Here is a 22690-nt window from a genome sequence, read left to right as displayed (position 1 = left end):
CAGCCCTGCATGACTTTGTCCAAGCGCGGCCCAGTGTGAGTGTGATGTGTGGGCTAGATGTCCTTGGAGGAATGGACACACATGCACACTCACCCGGGTGACTGACCAACGCCTGCGCCTGATGGTCCGGGTGTATGTGACGGAGGTCCAGCTGGTGTCATCCTGGCCTAGGTCCCGTGAGGAGGCCTGCAAAGACAGGGGAGGCCACAGGGTCAGCAAGAAGCGTGAAGGTGAGGATGGGAGGGAGGGAGGGACATGGTGTGTGGCCGCTGTTGGGGCTGTTTGTGGCTGGGTGGAAGTGTTAGGGACCCGGCCCTCCCTGGACAGCAGTGAGCCCCATGATCTTGCAGGGTTGATGGCTCTTAGGCACTGGCAGGAGCGGGCAAATGAGAGGAGGGTGGGGACAGCTCAGGAATGTTTCCCTCCTAGACACCCGAGGCAAGGTGCCAAGAGAGAGGGCTCTGGTTCTGACAGGCCCCTGTGCGTTATCAGTCATCCCTATGCAGACCCCACGGAGGCCCACTGCTGCCCAGGCCTGAGCAGTCACACCCGGGCCTGGGCAGAAGAGGAAGGACTTGGAGTTGATCAGGGCACTCACTTTGTTAGTCGGAGGCTGGCTATGGCGAACCTCCCCAGGGCTGAGCAGAGGAAGCGGCGCCTTGGTGGAAGAGAAGCTGTCAGAGCTGTGGCCCTGAGAGTCTGGACCAGCCCATGAGCGGTGAACCTCCCCAGGACTGAGTGGAGGCGGTGGTTCATCCGTGGAATTGAGGCTGTCAGAGCTGTGGCCCCAACTGTCTGGACCGGCCCATGGGACAGCCATGTGGTCTCCACGGGGCAGGGCATCCCCTGGGCTCAGGGTACTCACAGTGGTGGGCTGGCCTCTGCGAACCTCTCCAGGACTGAGCAGCGGTGCCGCGGTCATGGGTAGCCCGTGAGAGCCCAGGCCTGGTCCGTGACGATCGGCCCGTACGCGGGCCATGTGGCGTTCAGGGCCCGACACATCCCGTGGGCTGTGTGATACGCTTGAGCGCCGCCGGCCGAATATTCTTGTTGGCGTGGCATGTGATCTGACCCAGCGTCTCAGGCGCTGCGGGGCGCTCTGAGCACGAGGAGCCTCGTGGCCACGTTCGGGGTGGTGGCCACGTTCAGGGTGTCTCCCACGGCCTCTAAGCCATGGACAACAGCAGCTAAACATAGTCGCCTTTCCCTCTGTGGAAGAGACGGCAAGAGGATACCGTCTCTTCAGTCGAGGGCAACTGGGCAACTGGGGTTCCGAGTTCTGTGGCTGTTGGTCACCAAGGAAGTGAGGTCACGTGACATGACAGGCCCTCCCCCATCCCCCCACTCAGCGATGCCCAGTCCCCATTGACCTCACCAACCCATAGGCCCCACGCCCTCTGACCTCTTGACCCTTTACGGCCTTTTGCCTTCATGAGCACACAGTCCCGGTGGGAGTCTGGGGGTTGAGGGGCGCGTGACCACCCTTCCCACCTGGCAGGCCGGTGTGCACCCAGGAGACCAAACAAGCTTTCCACTCCACATCTCCCTGGGAATCGGAAGGACCCTATACAAGGGGACATTGTGTTTCTACACTAATTCTGATTTTTTATTTTTTTTTTGAGGGGGGTTCCTGTCGTGGGGCCTGATCTCTGGGCCTGGGCGCTGTCCCTCAGCTCTTCAGCTCAAGGCTAGCGCTCTACCACTTGAGCCACAGCGCCACTTCCGGCTTTTTTGCCTTTTTGGTTATGTGGTGCTGAGGAATTGAACCCAGGGCCTCATGTCCTTTGGATCAACGGGCTCTCCTTTTCTCTTTGCCCCTCATGCATCCCTGAACAAGACAGCTGCTGGTAGGCCTTTTGTGTGCTTCGGGCCCAAGGAATGGCGTTCCCAACATGTACCCTCCAGGGCAGTTCTCCCCACATTGGACCAGACAGCGGCTGGAGTAGGCCCTTCTTTGTGTGTGCACTCCTGTCCTCTGAAAGTCCATGCCACCCTGGGAGGATTGCTAGGCTTTCTCTTTTGTCTGGTGAGTTCTCTTCTCCCTTTCAATTCCCATTGGGACACAGAGACTTGTGACCTGAATCAGAGCCTATTAGAACTACTAAGAACATTAGGTCTACTAGCACTACTACTATAACTATTATTATTATTATTCCTCCTTCTACTACTACTACTACTACTACTACTACTACTACTACTACTACTCGGAGGGCAGATAAGGAGCCACCAGGGAGGTAAGGAATGAAGACAAGGGCAGATTGACAAGTCCCTTGGCTGCCATGAAGAAGCAGCAGAGGAGTGGGGAGGTCCTGTTAAGGGGAGAGGTTGAGGAATGTGCTTCCTAGTAGACAGTGCCAACTGCTTCGCCACCTGGGAAACCACTGGAAGCCACGGAGTGGAACTCTCTTTGTTTGTTTCATGAGAGGACATTGTGTGCCTTTTGATCTTTTTCAATAAACTTTAATAAATAAGAGTAGATAAACAGCTGGTCTAGGTACTGAAGGGAGAGGATTAGTGATGAACAGGGCAGGTAGGGGTGTGGCAAGGGCTGCTGCAGGTGAAGGCTTCGTTGTGGCGTGGTGTGAAGAGGCCTTTGGCTGCTTGTTTGTGGTGAAGGCATTGGTCGTGCTGGCTTTGGTCTGGCCAGTGGCACTGGCGGAGTGCAGTCAGCAGATGTTAGCACAGCTGGGCTGGAGCTGGCCCCGCAGCTGCAAGAGGAGCAGAGCAGGTAGAGAGCCCATGTTGGTGTCGGGACACGGCCCTGCCTGCTGCCTTGCAGACCGAGCTCTGCCCCCTGAGGCGGCCCACGGTGGATGGAGGTCCCTAAGGCATCCAACAACTGATGGTTCTGGGTCTTTCCCAGATGTCAGCCCTCCTGTCCACACACACACACACTGTGCTCCAGATCTGGCCCCCATATGCAACACACTCTCCTGTGCCCTTGTACAAGCCTGAGTTGCATGTGACTGTGGGAGTGCACTTGCATGCATGCACACTCGCTCAGGCACCTGGGCTCATGGGTGTAAGTAGGACTGGCTATCCCTTCCTTGGAAGGAACAGCTCCGGGGCCAGTGTCCCTCACCTGCAGCCTCTGCCTCAGTGGCCTCCAGATGATGCAACCAGAATGGGAGGTTGGGAGTTGGCATCTCCATAGGAGAGATGCATATGTCCAGGTGAAGGCAGGCCTTGCCACCGTGTGGTGGGGCAATGTAGTCAATGTGGTGCAGGCCTGAAAAGAGAGGAAGAAGGGTCAGGAGGCCAGCAAGAAGCTTAAGGAGGGAAAGAAGGGAGGCAGGGAGGAAGACAAGGGCATGACAAGTGGCCACTGTTGAGGCTGGGTGTGGCCCCCTGGAAACTTTGGGCCCTAGCATCTCCCCAGACAGCACCAAGCCCCACGCCTTGCAGGGCTGCTGGTTGGGCAGTTAGTGAGTAAGTGTGCCACAAGGTTTGTAGGAGGAGAGGGGATGGTGAGGCCAGGATTGCCTCCGAGTCTAGAGAGAGGGTTCCGGGTCTGGGGAGTCCTCCCGCCTGCCCCTGGGGAAGAAGGGAGAGGGCACAGTAGGTGACTCACAGGCCTTGGCTGGTCAGGGCGAACCACCACAGGGCTACGCAATGGCAGCGACAGCTGCATGCACGAGCACCCTGTGGTACAGCTCCCTATGGGCATCAGGAGCCGATCCTTCCGTCTATACGGACTGTGGCTGTGGAACCAGTTCCGGCTCAGCAAACCGAGGTAGGGGTGACAGTCAGCCACCAAGCACCTGGAGGAAACGGCAGTCAAAGAGGCCACAGCAGGCGGAGGGTCCTGGCAGTTCTTGCTACACACCCACCCTCCCAGCTGCCCGGGTCAGAGCCTGGATGAGCTGTGGCTTGCCCGTGGCAGCCAGTGCCTTGCAGGATGAGGCTCACCTGGTCACAGGCAGGGCCTCTTGACTGGAGCACAGTGCCTCCCTTGGTCCCGAAGACCCACGTCTGTGCAGAGGGGCCGGTGCCCGGTATTGAATCCCCTGCAAAGACGGTATCATCATGCACATTTGCCATAGGTTGTACAAATCCTCTCTGCTCCAGACCGGCATAATGTTTTCAGCCTGGGGAGACGCAGAGTTGTTTGGTTTTTCAAAGAAGCTGTAATCAACCTGCTCGAGGCTTGGGGGTGGGCTAGAACTCAGAACAAACTCCCTGCCGTAGGAAGGCATGGGAAAGGCAGGCATGTGTTCTCTCTCTGTCTCTACCTCTGTTTGTCTGTCTCTGTCGCTGTCTCTCTGTCTCTGTCTCAGTCTCAGTCTCTGTCTCACTGTCTCTCTCTCTCTCTCTCTGTCTTTCTCTGTCTCTCGAACACATATACCCACACCCAGCACACACATGTACTCCCACTCGCACACCGCTGGTCTAGCTGGAATCCTCATACACACACACACACACACACACACACACACACACTCACTCACTCACTCACTCACTCACTCACTCACTCACTCACACCGGGAGCCTGCAGCTGTAAGTGAGCACTTTGAGTTTGCTGAAAGTGAGCCTCCAGCCTGATGATGAATGGTGAAAGCACAGAGAAAGTGCAGAAGCTGTTAGGTCCCTGGCACAAGGGCTGAGAGGCAGTGGGTGAACCCAGGACCAGACAGGAGGGTAAATGTGACAGTTGGGCCAAAGCCCAAGAGCTACGTAGGTTCACATGTGGGCAGCGAGCCGCTTTCACGTGTGGTGAGTGTCAGAGTTGTGGGTAGGTGTGGTGTGGCTAGCGGGCATGGAGATGGGGGCCTGGATTACATTGGGTGCTGAACTGTTTGGCAGCAGTGTCCCTACCAAGGAAGTGCTGGGGCTGGAGGGTGACACGTGACTTTGTCCAAGCCCAGCCCAGTGTGAGTGTGTTGTGTGGGTTGGATGTCCTTGGAGGAACCGACATGCATCCACATGATTGACAAAGCCAGGGCCTGACAGTGATGCTGTATGTGATGGAGGTCCAGCTGCGGTTGTCCTGAATCATGTCCTGTATGCAGGTCTGCAAAGACAGGGATGGCCAGCAAGAGGCGAGCAAGAAGCATGAAGGTGAAAGTGGGAGGGAGAGAGGGACATGGTGTATGGCCAATGTCGGGGCTGTTTATGGCTGTTTATGGAAGCTTTAGGGACTAGGCACTTCCTGGACAGCAGCGGGCCCCATGGACCGGCAGGGCTGATGCCTGGCCAGTGAGTGTGCCAGTGTGTCCCAGGGCTTGCAGGAGGAGAGGTGATGGTGTGGCCAGAATTGGCTCCTAGAGAGAGGGTTCTGGGTCTGTGTAGACTGTCTGCCTGCCCCCCAAGGAGGAAGGATGAGGGGCCCAGTCCGGGACTCACCGGCCTTGGCTGGTCAGGGCTGATCAATGGCAACAGCTGCATCAGAGAGCATTCTCTGGGAGAGCTCCCGATGGGCCTTTGCAGCCCACATTGGCATCCATCTGGCCTGGGGCTAAGGCTCAGCAGCACCCAGCCAGCCACCGAGCACCTGAGGAAAAGGCAAAGGGGCCACAGCACAGTGAAGGTCCTCCAGTGCTTGCTACATACCCACCCTCCCGCCTGCCCAGGAAAGAGTCTCGATGAGCTGTGGCTTGCCCATGGCAGCCAGAGCCTTGCAGGATGATGCTCACCTGGTCACACTCACAGCCTCTTGCCTGGAGCACAGTGCTTCCATGGGGGCCACGGAGCCGCAGCTCTGCAGAAGCCCAGGTGTTGGGTCCACAAGCCCCTGGGAAGAAGTAATCCTTATTTGCCAGCTCCTAGAAGTTTCCTCCAGGCTCAGGACCAGCAGCCCGTTTTCAGTCTAGGGAGATACAGAATTGCTTGGATTTTCAAAAAAGACGGGAGAACCCCGCTGGAGGCTTGGGGGAGAGCTGGAGCTCAGAACAAACCCCACTGCCTTAGGAGGGCATGGGAAAAGCAGGCATGGGTTTTTTCTCTGTCCCTGTCCCTGTCCCTCCCTCTGTCTCTCTGTCTCTGTCCCTCCCTCTGTCTCTCTGTCTTTGTCTGTGTCTCTTTCTCTCTCCAACACATACACCTGCACACCAGCACACACGTGCACTCCTGCTCCCATACACACAGGCTAACTCGAATTCGAATCCACACACACACACACACACACACACACACACACACAAGACACTGGGAGCCTGCAATAGTGTGTGTGCCCTTTAAGTTGCTCGAAGCAAGCCTCCCACATGAGGATGGGCAGGGAAAGCCTACCAAAGGTGCAGAAGCTGTTAGGTCCCTGGCACAAGGGCTGAGAGGTGGTGGGTGAGCCCAGGAGTAGGCAGGAGGGGACATGTGGCAATGCAGCCAAAGCCCAAGAGCTACCTAGGTGCACATGTGGGCAGCCAGCCGCTTTCTCGTGTGGTGAGTGTTAGAGTGGTTGGCAAGTGTGGCTAGGGGGCATGGAGCTGGATTACGTTGGGTGATGGACTGTTTGGCAGTGGTTTGTCCCTGCCAAGGCAGTACAGGGTCTGCAGTGGGAGCTATTGCTTTGTGGGGCTGGCAGAGACAGCCCTGCATGACTTTGTCCAAGCGCGGCCCAGTGTGAGTGTGATGTGTGGGCTAGATGTCCTTGGAGGAATGGACACACATGCACACTCACCCGGGTGACTGACCAACGCCTGCGCCTGATGGTCCGGGTGTATGTGACGGAGGTCCAGCTGGTGTCATCCTGGCCTAGGTCCCGTGAGGAGGCCTGCAAAGACAGGGGAGGCCACAGGGTCAGCAAGAAGCGTGAAGGTGAGGATGGGAGGGAGGGAGGGACATGGTGTGTGGCCGCTGTTGGGGCTGTTTGTGGCTGGGTGGAAATGCTAGGGACCCGGCCCTCCCTGGACAGCAGTGAGCCCCATGATCTTGCAGGGTTGATGGCTCTTAGGCACTGGCAGGAGCGGGCAAATGAGAGGAGGGTGGGGACAGCTCAGGAATGTTTCCCTCCTAGACACCCGAGGCAAGGTGCCAAGAGAGAGGGCTCTGGTTCTGACAGGCCCCTGTGCGTTATCAGTCATCCCTATGCAGACCCCACGGAGGCCCACTGCTGCCCAGGCCTGAGCAGTCACACCCGGGCCTGGGCAGAAGAGGAAGGACTTGGAGTTGATCAGGGCACTCACTTTGTTAGTCGGAGGCTGGCTATGGCGAACCTCCCCAGGGCTGAGCAGAGGAAGCGGCGCCTTGGTGGAAGAGAAGCTGTCAGAGCTGTGGCCCTGAGAGTCTGGACCAGCCCATGAGCGGTGAACCTCCCCAGGACTGAGTGGAGGCGGTGGTTCATCCGTGGAATTGAGGCTGTCAGAGCTGTGGCCCCAACTGTCTGGACCGGCCCATGGGACAGCCATGTGGTCTCCACGGGGCAGGGCATCCCCTGGGCTCAGGGTACTCACAGTGGTGGGCTGGCCTCTGCGAACCTCTCCAGGACTGAGCAGCGGTGCCGCGGTCATGGCTAGCCCGTGAGAGCCCAGGCCTGGTCCGTGACGATCGGCCCGTACGCGGGCCATGTGGCGTTCAGGGCCCGACACATCCCGTGGGCTGTGTGATACGCTTGAGCGCCGCCGGCCGAATATTCTTGTTGGCGTGGCATGTGATCTGACCCAGCGTCTCAGGCGCTGCGGGGCGCTCTGAGCACGAGGAGCCTCGTGGCCACGTTCGGGGTGGTGGCCACGTTCAGGGTGTCTCCCACGGCCTCTAAGCCATGGACAACAGCAGCTAAACATAGTCGCCTTTCCCTCTGTGGAAGAGACAGCAAGAGGATACCGTCTCTTCAGTCGAGGGCAACTGGGCAACTGGGGTTCCGAGTTCTGTGGCTGTTGGTCACCAAGGAAGTGAGGTCACGTGACATGACAGGCCCTCCCCCATCCCCCCACTCAGCGATGCCCAGTCCCCATTGACCTCACCAACCCATAGGCCCCACGCCCTCTGACCTCTTGACCCTTTACGGCCTTTTGCCTTCATGAGCACACAGTTAGCATTGCAAGTGGGTGCATGAAGTCCTGTTTTTCAGGGACAGGCAGACAGACACAAGGCCAGATCTTTGGAAGTGTTACTGTTTTGCATTGTTGTCTTGGTTTTTCCCATCACACCGGGTTCCTGGGAAGGATCGTCTTACCTCTGCGTCTCCTTCAGTTCTTCCTTCACTGTTTTATATTAGTTCAAAGCCAAGCTGCTTTGGAGATGGGGGAAGGAGGAGCTGAGCCTCAGGTTACCTTTCCTGTCTTTTGCAGTCCTCAGAGATGGCTCATTTGATCCAAAGCGATTTATCACAACTTTTGTTCAGATGTAAAGAAAAAAAACAGAGAGATAGAATGAAAGATATTTTTTCTTATAAGGCAACCTGGCTTCTCAGTTAAATTAAATAGCAAGACTTTAATTTATTCCCAAGAACCCTTCGGAACAGACACCACAGATTCTAAATCACTCTTGCATTTGGAGAGGTCTTTAGTGAGGACTCCTGGCCCTGGGCATGCAGATTTCCATGTGGGAAGGAAGAGAATCCCTCTGCTGGCCAGTCTGTGGAAAAGTTTTCAGAACCATAGAGAAAACAGAGCTAGGATTTCTTCCCTTTAGTAATAATGAGACTGAGTGATTGCTTGCCTGCCTACTTGTCTTCACTCAAGGCTGTGTGTTTCCATATCTTTCTACAGTTATCCAGAGAGGCCACAATGCATAGAGCAATGATGGAGTAATTGGAAAATGTCCATCCCTGTGGTATTTGCTAGTTGCATTGTTATTTTTTTCTCCTGATATTGAGGCTAGAACTTGGGGTCTAGACTCTGTTCTGGAGCTTTTTTGCCAAGTGCTAATGCTCTACCTCATGAGCCACAGCTTCACTACCAGCTTTTTGGTGGTTAATTGGAGATGAGAGGTCTCAGAGAATTTCCTGTCCAGGCTGGTTTTGGACCATGATCATTAGATCTCAGCCTCCTGAGTAGCTAGGATTATGGGCACCCGACCATTCCTAGTTTCTGATTGACACTGAGGTTTGAAAAGCAAGGAGAGTTCTGGGGAAGGCCATTGCTCCAACCTCAGCACAATTAGGGATGCTGAGGAGGAAACAAAGATGATCATACAAAGATGTTTTGAAGGAATTGATCTGATCTGATTTGAGTTGAATGGGAAAACGGGGGCCCTGCAACTCCCAAGTGCCAAGATAGGGACTCTCTCTGCTCTTGTGTGGCTTTTAACACAGCCCTGTGGGTTTCTGAGCTCCCACACACAGACAATTGGGCTGCTTCCTCTGAATCCTTCTACTGTTGAATTGTCAGTTTATTATCCCTGGGACCCAGAGCAAGGAAGTCTCCTAGAACAAAGGACAGTCACTTAGTTCCCTTTCCAGTTGGCTCTGTGTCAAGAAAATAACACCACTGGAAAATGATTCAGCCCTGCAGCCAGATTGGCAAAAGCAAAATCCCTGTTTCCAAAGAGCTCACAGTCCTTTTAAAGAAACCATCGTTCCTTCAGGAAAACAGACAGGAAGCATCAAACACAGGAATTCTTTGTCATCTGTGCTCTCCCCACAGCCACCTGTAAGGTCGTGTGTGTGTGTGTGTGTGTGTGTGTGTGTGTTTGTGTGAGTGTATTTTCTATTTTATTTTACTTTTGTACTGATAATGGGGCTTAAACTCAGGGCCTTGTGCTCTTGCTTGGATTTTTTTTTCTTTTTGCCTAAGGCTAACATTTTCTAGTTACTGAAGTCACACCTCCACTTGGAACCGAGATCATCAACTATCAGCCTCTTGAGTAGCTAGGATTATAGCTACGAGCACCCAATTTTTTATGACTTTAAATGTACACAAGATGTACAAAAGTAGAAGTGTAATATTCATTCTCTTTATAACTTGCTTTTTTTGTACCTACCAAAAGTTCTATGTGATTAAATATTCCTACCATTGTTTTTATTACCTGTGGATGGTTTAGAGCTGTGTATGACTATACCTGTATATGATCACAGTTATGTATCTTTACAGCTTTACTGACATACAAGGGATTCACAATATAATAATTTGAAGGATATAGACACTGTAATTAGCCCTTACCTTATTATAGGACATTTTATATTGTTATTTTTTGAAAGATTTTCTAATCTGCCTTTTCAGTACTATAACTATCTTTTTTGTTGTTGTTTTTAATCATGGGGCTTGGGCACTGTCCCTGAACTTCTTTTGCTCAAGGCTAATACTCTACCACTTAAGCCACATTACCACTTCCAGCCTTTTCTGTGTATGTGGTACTGAGGAATTGAGCCCAGGGCTTCATGAATGCTAGGCAAGCACTCTACCACTGAGCCACATTCCCAGCCCTCTAATCTGCTTTAACTAAAAGCTAGTGACTAGTAGAATTATTTTGAAAAATGGATTGCGTACTCAGAAGGATATACATTTTAAAACTTAAAAAACAAACCAAAAAACATTACGCTAGGCAGGTGGGAGTGGCACATGCCTGTAATCTTAGTAACTCAGGAGGCTGGGATCTGAGGATCATAGTTCAAAGCCAGCCTGGGCAGGAAAGTTGTAAGACTCATCTCCAGTTTACCATCAAAAAGTTGGAAGCGGAGCTGAGACTCAAGTGGTAGAAAACTAGCCCTGGGCACAAAAGCTCAGGGATGGTACAGGCCCTGAGTTCAAGTCCTAGGACACACACACACACACACACACACACACACACATCACATCCACAGACATATAAAGAATACAAGACAGTATATATTAGTGCTTATTTCTATTGATATTGATTTTTAAAAAGAGTCTCAGATTAAACTTTTATTATTCCAGTTGTCTTTCACACCAGGTATGTATGAAAACTACCTTCATTCCCATGCATTGAACTTTGGTGTGCCCTCAAGTGTCTTGGCCCTTACCTTTGAGAATGGGATTGGAGCCAAGTGTATATTCTTTGAGTACCAAATTTTATCTCTGACCTTGAATTAGGCCTGGCACAGGCAGGAGGGATGGGGGTGGGGGGGATGGAGAGGGGGAGAGAACCCCAAGATGTGTGTGACAGTAGGCTTGGCTTTGGTTGGCACATTTTTGCAAGCCACTGTCAGTTTTCATGGAAATCACCGTTTCTCAGAGGATGCATCTGTTCTGGGAGGTCCAGGATGGGTTAAGTGGCTCTGTCTACTATTTAGCAGCAAAGCCTGACTCACCAGGCAGGTGTTGCATTTCTTTTTTTTTTTTTTTTTGGTCGGTCGTGGGGCTTGAACTCTGGGCCTGGGCGCTGTCGCTCAGCTCTTCAGCTCAAGGCAAGCTCTCTACCACTTGAGCTACAGCGCCACTTCCGGTTTTCTGGTGGTTTAATGGAGATAGGAGTCTCATGGTCTCTCCCGCCCGGGCTGGCTTTGAACCGTGATCCTCAGATCTCAGCCTCCTGAGTAGCTAGGATTACAGGCGTGAGCCACCAACGCCTGGCAGGTGTTGCATTTCTTAAAGAGGCCATGACCAGCGCCAGCAAACCCCAGACTGAGCCAGAAGATGCTTCTGTGGTCCTGTGTTCTGCCCTAGCTGTGAGGTTGCAGCATCTTTCTAGCTCCCTCTGCTGGGGTGCTAGTTTGCTAGGGGTAAAGCATGGGGTAGTCCTGATTGGAGTTGCCCCTCTCTGCCTCTCTGGGGCCCAGCCAGGAATTTCCATCACAAAGGCCCAAGAGGCCGGCCTAGGCAGGCTTTGTCGAAGTCCCCAGAAAATCCCTTTATAGGGCAACCCCTCCCTGGCTAACCTTTGCTGTTGAAAGAGGAACAGTGGCATTCATTCCTCAGGCTGGAGCAAGAGATTTTTGACCTCTGGGAAACCTTAGCCTTTCTACCAGCTGCAGATTTTCTGCTCACATTTCTTTGTTTTCTTAAAAACATAAACTGTACTTGGAAAGAGACAGAGGGAGGGAGAGGGAACACATGCCACAACAGAACTTTTTCTGAAGTCACAGCAAGCATGTAGCTTTTGGGAATGTGGGAAAACATGTTATTGGGGGAGGGGGAGAGGTGAAAATCCCGGAGTGATTCTTGGTGTCTAAAACAAAGAATTGAATGACACATGTTGCATGGACATGCCCACATGTGTGCAGTGCACACAAACACACATAAGTAAAAGTTGCAGAGCAAGGAAGAATGTAATACAGAAAACACAGCATTGAGGGAAATAGCAAGCAGGCTTGTATTCTGTGCTCCTTTAAGAGGAAACATGTGCTTAGCTTTCCAGGATTTGGAGAGTGTCCGGGAGTTCTCTGTATGTACAGTGGGCTGATCTTAGGGAAATGAGCAACAGTGACTCACCACACTGGTCGATGGGATCTGCGTATGCACACAGCTGTCATCCCGTAGATTTAAGCACATGTCTAAGATGCAGGGCATGTGCAAGAAGCCCTGCATAGGAGTTTGTTGGGCAAAGGTCAGGCTAAGGATGCACAAGGATCTGCTGTGCAGGTGGCTTCATCTTGGTTGGAACTGGCCGAAGGTTTCCCTACCACTAGGGAAAAATCCCAGCTATCAACTGAGCACTAATCACCCTCAAGATTAAACTGCCATAGTAGGGGCTTGGAAAGAGGTAGGAGTGGGGCATGACTAGAGAGGGTGTTGGTTTCAGCGTTCTTTCCCTAGGCTTGCCTGCCCACAGTCAGGTGGTTTGCTCTCTGCACTGGTCTCCAGAGGACATGAACACATAGAACCCCATGCATGCTCTGGTCTCAAGCCAGAGCATATCTTTGCAATCCTGGCTTGATATCATGTGTGGGAACGGAAGTTTCAAACCTAAGGAAAATTCACAGGAACAGAGTGGGGAACCGCAAGGTGTCTTTCACCTGCAGATTCCACTCAAGTTTTCACTCACAGGCTGGTGTTCTACCACTTGAGGCATGCCTCTAGTCCCCACTCAAGTTGTACAAGTTGTCCTGGGTGCATCTTATGGTCTAACTCCCCCCAATAGTTCAGTCTCCCAGTCTGAAACTCTTTCATAGTTGTTCTTTCTTGGATGACTTGGACATTTTTTTAAGACTCTCTAAGTTAGCAGTTTAGTAGATTGTCTGTCTGTCTGTCTGTCTGTCTGTCTATTTGGTGACAATTGTGGGGTTTGAACTCAGGGCCTGGATGCTATCCTTGAACTTTATTTAATTTTTTGTTCAAGGCTAGCTCTTTTCCACTTTAGCCACAGTGCCATTTCTGAGTGGCTTTGGCCCATATTCCTCATATCTCAGCCTCCTGAGTATCTAGGATTACAGGCATGAGCCATTGGTGCCAGGCAAGTAGACCATCTTTCAACTGGGTTTATTAAAAGATAATTTGTTAAAGATTATTTCCAGAGAAAATACAGATACACATATGAACAGGTGATAAAAGAATTTAGCTATTTGAAATGAGAGAACTAGGCAGAAGTTATAATCGTTTCAAGAAAAAAATCAAAAGACTACAAGTTATATATGGAGGAAAGAAGATGGAGGTGAATTGCAATTGGAGGCCAAACTGGTTTTCTATCATCAGGCAGAAGCCAATTAAATCACTTTCAGAGGGGATGGATGGAGCCAGGGATTGATTGATTCCTTCCTTCCTTCCTTCCTTCTTTCCTTCTTTCCTTTCCTTCCTTTCCTTTTTTCCATTGCCTATCCATCATTTATTTGCCCATCCATCTGTTCATCCATCCACCATCCATTCTTTTATTTCCCTCCCTCCCTCCCTTCCTCTCTGACTTCCTTCCTTCCTCCCTTCCTCCCTTCCTCCCTTCCTCCCATCTTCTGCCTGCTTGCCTGCCTGCCTGCCTGCCATCTACCTACCTATACATTGTAAAACAGCTCAAAGACAGTGGGACTAGAATCTGATGACCCAGGAGGGTATGTTACAGATACTGCAGTTTTGCCATTGAAACATACACATCTTCCTACTGGTTTGTATCATTTTCTCATAACTGGACCCATATTATATCTTTGGCTAGACTTTCACTAGTACCTGTGGGTTCAGATTATTTCTCTTCCACTATGTCCTATTTGTGGCACATAAGTACAACAGGTATTTTAGCAAACTGCAGGGCCTTCTCTTACAAGACCAAGACAGTCAGCTGGCATATTACAAGAGAAAGCTACTCAGTCATTGTTTTAAGTCCTGTTCCTTTGGACTTCTTATTACCCATGGGGGTTTCTCCTCATCAACCATGAACCCATATTGGTTCAAATAGAGCTACTTGTAAGTAAATGTGATGGCTGGTGTAAGTAATTAGTTTGTTCCTTGTATTTTTGTTGCTTCCTATCATGATTTAATGTCCATTTATCCCTTTGAATGATGTATTGAAATGCACTGAGTGGCTGAGGAGCAGTTTGGCCCTCCTGGTTCTAATCCTGAGTTTTCTTCCAGATACATTGTTTGTATGAATTGACTATCACTGCTTTTAAACATGTTCCTCATGGTTGTTTTTAAATTTTACAGCCAATACCAGAAATTGCAGAAGATTATGAAGCCTTGGTAAGAATCTATGATTAAATTATGTTATAATCTTAATACTTCCTTTTTTCCTGTCTGCATAATTAAAACCTGTCCTCTGGCTTACTTTATAACTATGCATCTACATATTTTGAGTAAGTTACTTTTTTCCTTTTTGTTCGATGTTTTTAAAACAGTTTTTTTTTTTAATGAATCTACTTCCTTGTTTGTTTGTTTTTTTCCCTTGTGGCAGAGAGTATTTATTGTTGGTTACCACTAAATGATTACACAGGCCTTCCTCCCTCTATAGCACTTCTGGGTAGAGTTTTATATATGACTTTAAGCCGAGCTTTCTTCTTTTGTGGCTTATGTGATGTTCAGAGTTTGAAGGCTTTGGTTTTTAACAGTGACTCAGAAAGAAGGAAAAGCACTACATCTAAAAAGTATTTGAGACTGATGCATAGATTGAAAAATATTTGTTCTAGATCACTTGTGTGCTGATTTCACTCCTGATAATTCTCCTCTTCCATCTGCTCTTCCTCCTTCTTTTGTGTTGCTACTTGAGTTTGAACTTAGGACCTTATGCTGTTGCTTAGCTTCCTTGCTCATAGTTAGTACTTTACCGCTTGAGGCACACCTTCATTTCTAGCTTTTTATTTGTTAATTGGGGATAAAAGTCTCATAGATTTGTCTGCCAGGGCTGGCTTTGAACCGTGATCCTCATATCTCAGCTTAGTGAGTAGCTAGGATTACAGGCATGAGCCTGTAGGATAGCTTTAAAAGTTGCCTTTCCTTTCTTTTCTCCAGTCTGTATTGGGTACATCATTCCATGGAAACATTGGGATGCACTCTGCTCTGAAAAAGTTGGCAGCATAAATTTAGATGCTTGTTTTGAGACTGGCTGGATTTTTCTGGAAGGAAGATGATCCCTAGTAAGTTGAGAAACATTTCATTGAGTCATTGCAGCACACATGGTGTGCGGCTGGCTGTGACAGAGACGGTGGCCCGGTATGTAGTTTGCAGACGCTTCCCTTTGTGGCAGTCACTACTGTAAAAGTCTTTAGCCTAGCACATAATAAAAACAAATAAACCCAGGAAATAAAAATGTTCCAGAATGTGCCAAGCGCTTGCTTTTCTTTTATAGTGCTTTCCAAGCATGGTATCCTATACAGATGGAGTGTGGAGGTCGGAAGCTGGCTTCTGCCTTCTCTCCTGGGAGTCTGAATCTCTCCTCTCTGGAAGTGGAGATGAATACCCCAATGTGAGGGTTCCAGGACAGCTCTTCCAGCCACCTTATTTGAAAAAGGGCCTTTCTTTTGAAATGTAACCATATTTGAACATGCCATCTTTTTCTTGTTGCTGACGGCTTGAAGTTGAAGTCTGAAAAGCTCTTCCTCAGGAAAAACATAACTTATTCCAGGGAAATAGATGTTTAATATAGAGAACTACATACAGTGTATTATATAATGTTCTATCACACATATGTGTATTATGCATTTTGTTATGTAGTATATGAACATTTTACATATTTTTATATTGAATGTATTTTGTGTCTTATATGCATATGTATGTAGTTTATAGGAGGTCATATAATTCTAGTTATCATTTATGTATACCTATCATCTACGTATCTATGTAACATCTCTCTTTTATCATCTACAAATCTATTTTCTATCATTTCTATCTTGGATCAATTCTTTCTCTGTCTCTGTCTTCTATCGTCAATATGTCCCGTCTGTCTGTCTATCTCTCACATTACTGAGTGGACCAGGTCACTTCCTGTGACCTCCTCAGTGGGTGAGTGACATGAAATGCCCTTTCTCCCACTTGTTAATCACTCACAGAAATGGACCACTGTAAGTATGGAGAGCCTTACCTGCCGTCTCTGAAACAGTGTTTCACTTCCTTGATAGCCATAGAGCGGGTATCCTGATCCCTAACACCACTTGGAGATCTGGAAAACACATGATGTTCTTCCTACTTTCCATCCTACCCCCAAAGGTCCTTAAAGCCTGCCTGGAGAGTCTATAGACAAACTGGATTTCTTTAGGGCAGATTGATTGTCCTCAGATGGGCTCCTTCTGGCCATTTAGATTAGCCTTTCATTGAGCAGGTAGGTAAGAAGTAGAGACATTTGCTTTCAGATAATTAGAGGGAAGACATTTGCTCTTAAAGTAGCTACGGAAGACTAATATCTGGACACAAGTTTATTTGTATTCCCAGGCCAGGTGGCTAACTGGGAATGTCAAGAAGCATTTGAGCCAGGCACAGTAGCTCATGTCTGTAATCGGAGCTACTCAAGAGGATGAAATCGGGAGGATTGTGATTTTTGGGGGCTCCTGTGGTCAAAAAGTTCTCTGTACTCCTTTTTAGCCAATGAAAACCTGGGTATGGTGATGTCATCCCAGGTACAATGGGAAACATGAACAGAAAGTTTGTCATCCAAGCCAGCCTGGGCATAAATGTGAGACCCTGTTTGAAACATGACTATAGCATAAAGGGCTAGGTATGTGGCTCAAATGGTGGAGCGCCAGCTGAATGAGTGCAAAGCCCTGTGCTCAAACCCCAGTGCTGTCAATGAAACAAAACAGAAGACCAGCTTGAGCCCAGTTGTGGGCTCATTCCTTTTCTTTCTGTTCTCTCCTGGTTCTCTAACTGCTGTCTTTAACCGCTGACACCAAGGCAAAGATCTTGGTCTGAGTGGAGTCTGTGGCAGGTATGTGAAGAACCTGTAGCATTTCAAATCTTATTATGTCAGATTTGAGCAAATGCCAACTATTCATTATTATGTGATTGTTTTTCTCTTCGTGTGTAAGTTAACAAAGTATTTATCGCTACTAATACATTATTATGTAATAATGTTTTCACAGTACTGTAATACTGACTCCTGCCCAGTTTCTATTCATACATCTTACTAATTGCATTTATCTTATTTTTCCTAAGGCAGTTTCTGTTATTTTTGCACTCTAACACTTGTTCTCTTATAACTCATCCTTTGTAGAGTGAATTATCCTGGAACTTTTATTTAACCTGTCTTGCTACTGTTTTGAGTCGTCATCCACCTTGCTGTCTAGTTATTTGTTCTCTCCGTCATTTTAGTTTCCTGTTGGGAGCTTGTCTTTGAGGCCTGGCCTCTGGTGCCACCTAGGGCCCCTGTGAGATTGGGACTGCCTGTGTGCAGGAAGCCAGAGACATAGGCTGCTTTTCCATCTGGTTTTTCCATCTGGCTTTTCCATGTACTTTTCTCCCTTGTATGTTTTCTCCCTCTCGACTTTTTCCACATTGATGGCAAAACGTTTGAAAACCAGGAGCTTCCTGCATCCACAATGCTACTATTATGCCGCTGTCTCAGGTAATAGGCACATGGCTGTTAACTTAGCACTTGCCACATACTGTTCCTGATCCCAGGACTAGGCTAGCTCATTTTTTTCTCCAGTCTTCTTCTCTCTGAATGAAGATCACTATTGTCCTCACCACCACGATCATCATCCTCATGAATGGGGAGACTGTAGTGTTGGAGAATTCACTTAGAGCTTGATGTGGGGGCCCCTATGTGTGGCTCCAGAGATCACCACATAGCCATGTCTGTCCAGTGTGTATCCTCCCCTCTGGTCTCTGAATCACGGTCCTCCTCTGAGAGTCATCTCCCCTTGGATGGGCTTCTGCCAGTATCACGACCTTTGAAATAGAACAGAATTTCAAAAATCATTTTATTTTGAGACTGGGCTGAGTAGAAGAATAGCAGGAAGGAATACTGTGAAGCTATTTTTTAAAAGAAATATAAACCTAAATCCAAATCTGAATCTGTTAGCAGACTTTGTGATATAGCAATAATGGGATGTCTGATCCTCTAGATTAAAAATTGTAATGACCAGGCTGGGAAGGTGGCTCAGTGGTAGAGCACTTGCCTTGCATGCCTGAGGCCTGGGTTCGATTCTTAGCACCACATAAGCAAAAAGAAAAAAGCCGGAAGTGGCACTGTGGCTCAAGTGGTAGAGTGCTAGCCTTGAGCTGAAGTGCTGAGGGACAGCACCCAGGCCCAGGATTCAGGCCCCACGATCGGACCTCCCCCCAAAAAAAATATTGTAATGTCCAGCTTCATTAAAAAAAAAGTAACTACTGGGCACCAGTGGCTCATGCTTGTAATTTTAGCTACTCAGGAGGCTGAGATCTGAGGATTGCAGTTCAAAGCCAGCCAGGGCAGGAAAGACCATGAGACTCCTATCTCCAATAAACCACTAGAAAATCAGAAGTGGCGCTGTAGCTCAAGTGGTAGAGCGCTCGCCTTGAGCTGAAGAGCTGAGGGACAACGCCCAAGCCCAGAGTTCAAGCCCCATGACCAACAACAACAACAAAAAAAAGTAACTGAGTGTAGGAATCTGTATTATTGTATAATGTAGTATAGAAATCCTATAATTCTATCTGCTGGTAGAGAGTTTCTTGATGGTTTGGAGTTACTATAGATGATGATGATGATGATGATGATGATGATGAAAATTTATGATAAGAGTGAAAATTTCTGAGATGTATAAATGGCTAAGAATGTTTTTGAAATTGTAAGAACCTAGGATGAACCTCTGAGGATAGTATTTTACAAAGATGGCTCTTCTTCCTCCTCAACATCCCCTCCCCTGCCTCCCCACCCTCTGGTCATAGGCAACTTTCCATCACTATAGTCAGTACATGACTAGGTTAACTTACAACCAGAGGTGATTTATTGTGGCTCACATTTTAGAGGTGTTAGCCTATGATGGGCTGGCCCTGTTGCTTTGTGTGAGGCAGCTCATTATGATGGACTGAAAGCCCTTACTCCATGGCCAGAAAGATAAAAAGAGTGATTCTAAGACCTATGCAAGGACGCACCCCCAGTGACCTAAAGATTTCCTACTAGGCCCCACCTCCTACAGTTTCCATTGCCTCTCACCAGAGCTGCACCTTGAACACGCAGGACTTTGTGATTTACACAGACCATAGCATCCCCTAATTGCTCTGAATCTATAAACCACATATCAGACCCCCCTAATGAATGATGGGATCAGCAAACCCAGTATATGGAATCATAATACAATCATCATAGATAGTCCCTGAAACCCATTAACTCAGGACAGGATGCTGGCCATTGTAACATCAAGGTGAATGTGCTTATTTATCATGCTTACGCCATTTTTGTTAAAGTTAAATACAGAGGCTCTGAATCCTTACCTAAGGGCTGTTATGCTAATTGAGTCATTTTGGATTATCCCTCTTGATTCTTCTGGCTTATAAAGGGAGCATTTAGGAACTTTCACTGACTGAGATGCTCCTTACTGAATACTGATATGCTACCAACTTTATTGAGTGTGCTACCTAAAGACTTGCCATTATTTACTTCCTAGCTGAGAGCACAGAGGCTCAGAGAGGGCAAGTGAATTGCTCCGTGTTTCTCAGCTCCCTGGCTGGCGGCAAGCACCTGTCCCTTCCTGTCCTGTTTGTTGCCAGCCTGGCACTTGAGCTGTTGACTCTGCCCAGCTGCTGTCCAGTGGAGTGGGTCTGACTGCCCAGCTGCTTGTCCAGCGGTCTAGGTCTGCTTCCTAAAGCTGGCTCACTTGTGCACTTTCCCCACTGCCCAGCATCGACTCTGTGTTCCCCCCCCCCTATGTTTTACAGCTTTGGGGACATGCTGTCCTTCACGTTGATGGCCTTTGTAGAGCTCATGGATCATGGCATCGTGTCTTGGGACACGTTTTCGGTGGCATTCATTAAGAAGGTAAATGCAAACTGCTTTCCTAGGCTCCCATCACTCCCTCCTTTCACGGGTACCATTCTCTGCTTTGAGGATTATTTTATCATTGTTTCCTTGGGTTATGTTAAAAGATAGGGGTGAGTGTGTGCATGGGTGTGTTTTAACTAGGCCTATAAATGTGGGGCTCTGAACATTCTGGGTGAAAGTGACCTTTTGTCCCTGCAGAGAACATAAAATGTTGTGTGGATGAGAACCCAGAGTTAAGGGAAACTGTGTTGTTGCTAAGGACACAGTGTCTTCGGATGCGCTACGCATGGCTTCAGAACTCAAGAACTTGGCCGAGCTGCCATCTTCACTATCCATCCCCAACCCCATGCTCAGCAACAGGGAAAGAGGCAAAGGAAGCTGATGTCCAGCACTCATGGGCTTAATGAGGAACTGAGGAGGCTGAGGGTCTGGTTCAGGTGTGTTAGGTAGGGTCCTTCCTGCTGACTCATGGTCTTGGTGTAAGAAAGATTTCAGGTATTAACCACTTTTTTTCCCCCCTCATTTAAGATAAACTTTATTCCTAATGATAACAATTAGCATTTTTCTTGAGTATACATTGACTTCAGAAAGAATGTAAGGCACTTCATGTCTGTGTCAGAGGGGCAAGTTTTCTTTTTCTTTTTCTTTTTACAGTTTTTTTTATTGTGAAAATACTGTACAAAGGGGTTATAGTTACATGAGCAAGGTAATGAGTACATTTCTTATCCAGCATTGTTGCCTCCTCCTTTGTTTTTCCCCTACCATCCCTTCCCTCCCACCTCCTCAGCGTAAATTGTAGTTTGTTTTTCGACATAGCGTCTTGTACATCTCATTGTTGCAAGGGGTCAATCTGTATCCCTATTTAAACAATTTGTTTTTTCTCCTTCCCTCCCCAAATTATACCAACACCAAATACAGTGAAAACAGAAGTTAGACCGTGGGGGAGGGACATACAAAGCAACAAAAAAAAATCATATGGTACCTTATAAATACGTTAGAAACACTAGCAAGGAAGAAAAAAACCACTTGTGTCCCTATCTTTGGGTTCATTTTGCTTAACATCATCTTTTCTGACCTTTTCTGCTTGTCCCAGACATATACTAGTTATTGCAAATAAGGGAAACCTTGGGACCTATGTTTCTTTGGGGCTGGCTTACTTCTTAATATAATTTTTTCCAAGTCTTTCCCTAACAAATGGGGCGATGTCATTCTTTCTGATGGAGGGATAGAATTCCATTGTGTATATATACCACATTTTCTTGATCCATTCAACTACTGAGGGGCGTTTTTGACTGGCTCTTCTTTCCCAAGGAATCAGGTAGAAGAATGGGCAGAGATGGGAATGTGTCAAGTCAAAAACTTCACTTGAGAGCTGGGTTTCTTCAAATGATGGGAGAGCATGGCAGCTGCTCCATTTTCTAATGAAAATGGTTTGCCTTTACTGAAGTGAAATTTTCAGAAACCCACTTTAATTCTCAGGAAGCAAACTAAATTTAAAAATTGGATATATTTTTTTAAAAGCAACTTGTTCCTGTTTCCTCATTTCCTTTGCCTTGCCACTTACAAAAAAAGTCTCTTATATGACTTTGAAAATTAGTCACTAGAAAATTACTTACAGTTTTTGGGTAAGGTTCACTTTTTATTCATTAGCTGGACCGTATTCAGCATCCTGACAGCCCCAGATTTGTGCTGGCCTCTATGTTTTAAATGGAGCTTTATCTTGACAAAAATAATTAGGAAAAGCACTGACAAAAGGTGCTTCTCTCTGTGATCTTGAGTTGGCTTCTGATCAATGCCAAGTTCAGAGTACTTTGGAGAAATATTGTTCTCCTTGCCAGCCTGCTCTCCATGTCTGTTCTCTTTGTTATGTGTGCATTTAGATTTGAGTTTACAAATTGTAGCTGCAAGAACTAACACTATTTCCTAAATGCCATGGAACATGGAAGCCCTTGATGCTACTATATTGTAGCTTTTTTTTGTTTTGTTTTGTTGTTGTTGTTTTCTGTGCTAGTCCTGGGGCCTAAATTCAGAGCCTGGGCTCTGTCCCTAAGGTTTTTTCCCTCAAGGCTAGCATTCTACCACTTGAGCCACAGCTCCACTTCCAGCCAGCCAGCCTGCCTGCCTGCCTGCCTGCCTGCCTGCCTCCCTCCCTCCCTCCCTCCCTCCCTCCATCCCTCCCTCCTTCCCTCCCTATTTACTTTCTTTCTTCCTTCCTTCCTTCCTTCCTTCCTTCCTTCCTTCCTTCCTTCAATCCTTTCTTTCTTTCTTTCTTTCTTTCTCTCTCTTTCTGTCCTCCCTCCCTCCTTCCTTCTTTCCTTCCTTCCTCCTCTTCCTTTCTTCCTTCCTTTCTTTCTTTTTTTTTTCTTTCTTTCTTTCTTTCTTTCTTTCTTTCTTTCTTTCTTTCTTTCTTTCTTTCTTTCTTTCTTTCTTTCTTTCTTTTCCTTCCTTCCTTCCTTCTTCCTTCTTCTTCCTTCCTTCCTTCCTTCTTTTCTTTTTCTTTTTCTTTCTCTGGTAGTTTAGTAGAGATAAGAGTCTCACAGACTTTCCT

The 22690-nt window shown here is 48.0% G+C and overlaps 1 protein-coding gene across 2 annotated transcripts in view; it reads left to right on the top strand.

Moving 5' to 3' along the window:
- LOC122120726 (engulfment and cell motility protein 1-like) overlaps nucleotides 1-22690 on the top strand; it is a 135457-nt gene that overhangs the window by 61726 nt on the left and 51041 nt on the right. For both annotated transcript variants that reach the window (XM_042694952.1, XM_042694951.1), the window contains exons 5-6: nucleotides 14400-14435; nucleotides 20040-20139. In XM_042694952.1, coding sequence (XP_042550886.1) covers nucleotides 14400-14435; nucleotides 20040-20139 — 136 coding nt within the window. The remainder of the gene's footprint in view (nucleotides 1-14399; nucleotides 14436-20039; nucleotides 20140-22690) is intronic.

The sequence above is a fragment of the Dipodomys spectabilis genome, unplaced genomic scaffold (genome assembly GCF_019054845.1).
Source record: "Dipodomys spectabilis isolate Male_0828 unplaced genomic scaffold, ASM1905484v1 ptg000178l, whole genome shotgun sequence".
NCBI classification, from domain to species: domain Eukaryota; kingdom Metazoa; phylum Chordata; class Mammalia; order Rodentia; family Heteromyidae; genus Dipodomys; species Dipodomys spectabilis.
This window is presented reverse-complemented; position numbering and strand designations above follow the sequence as displayed.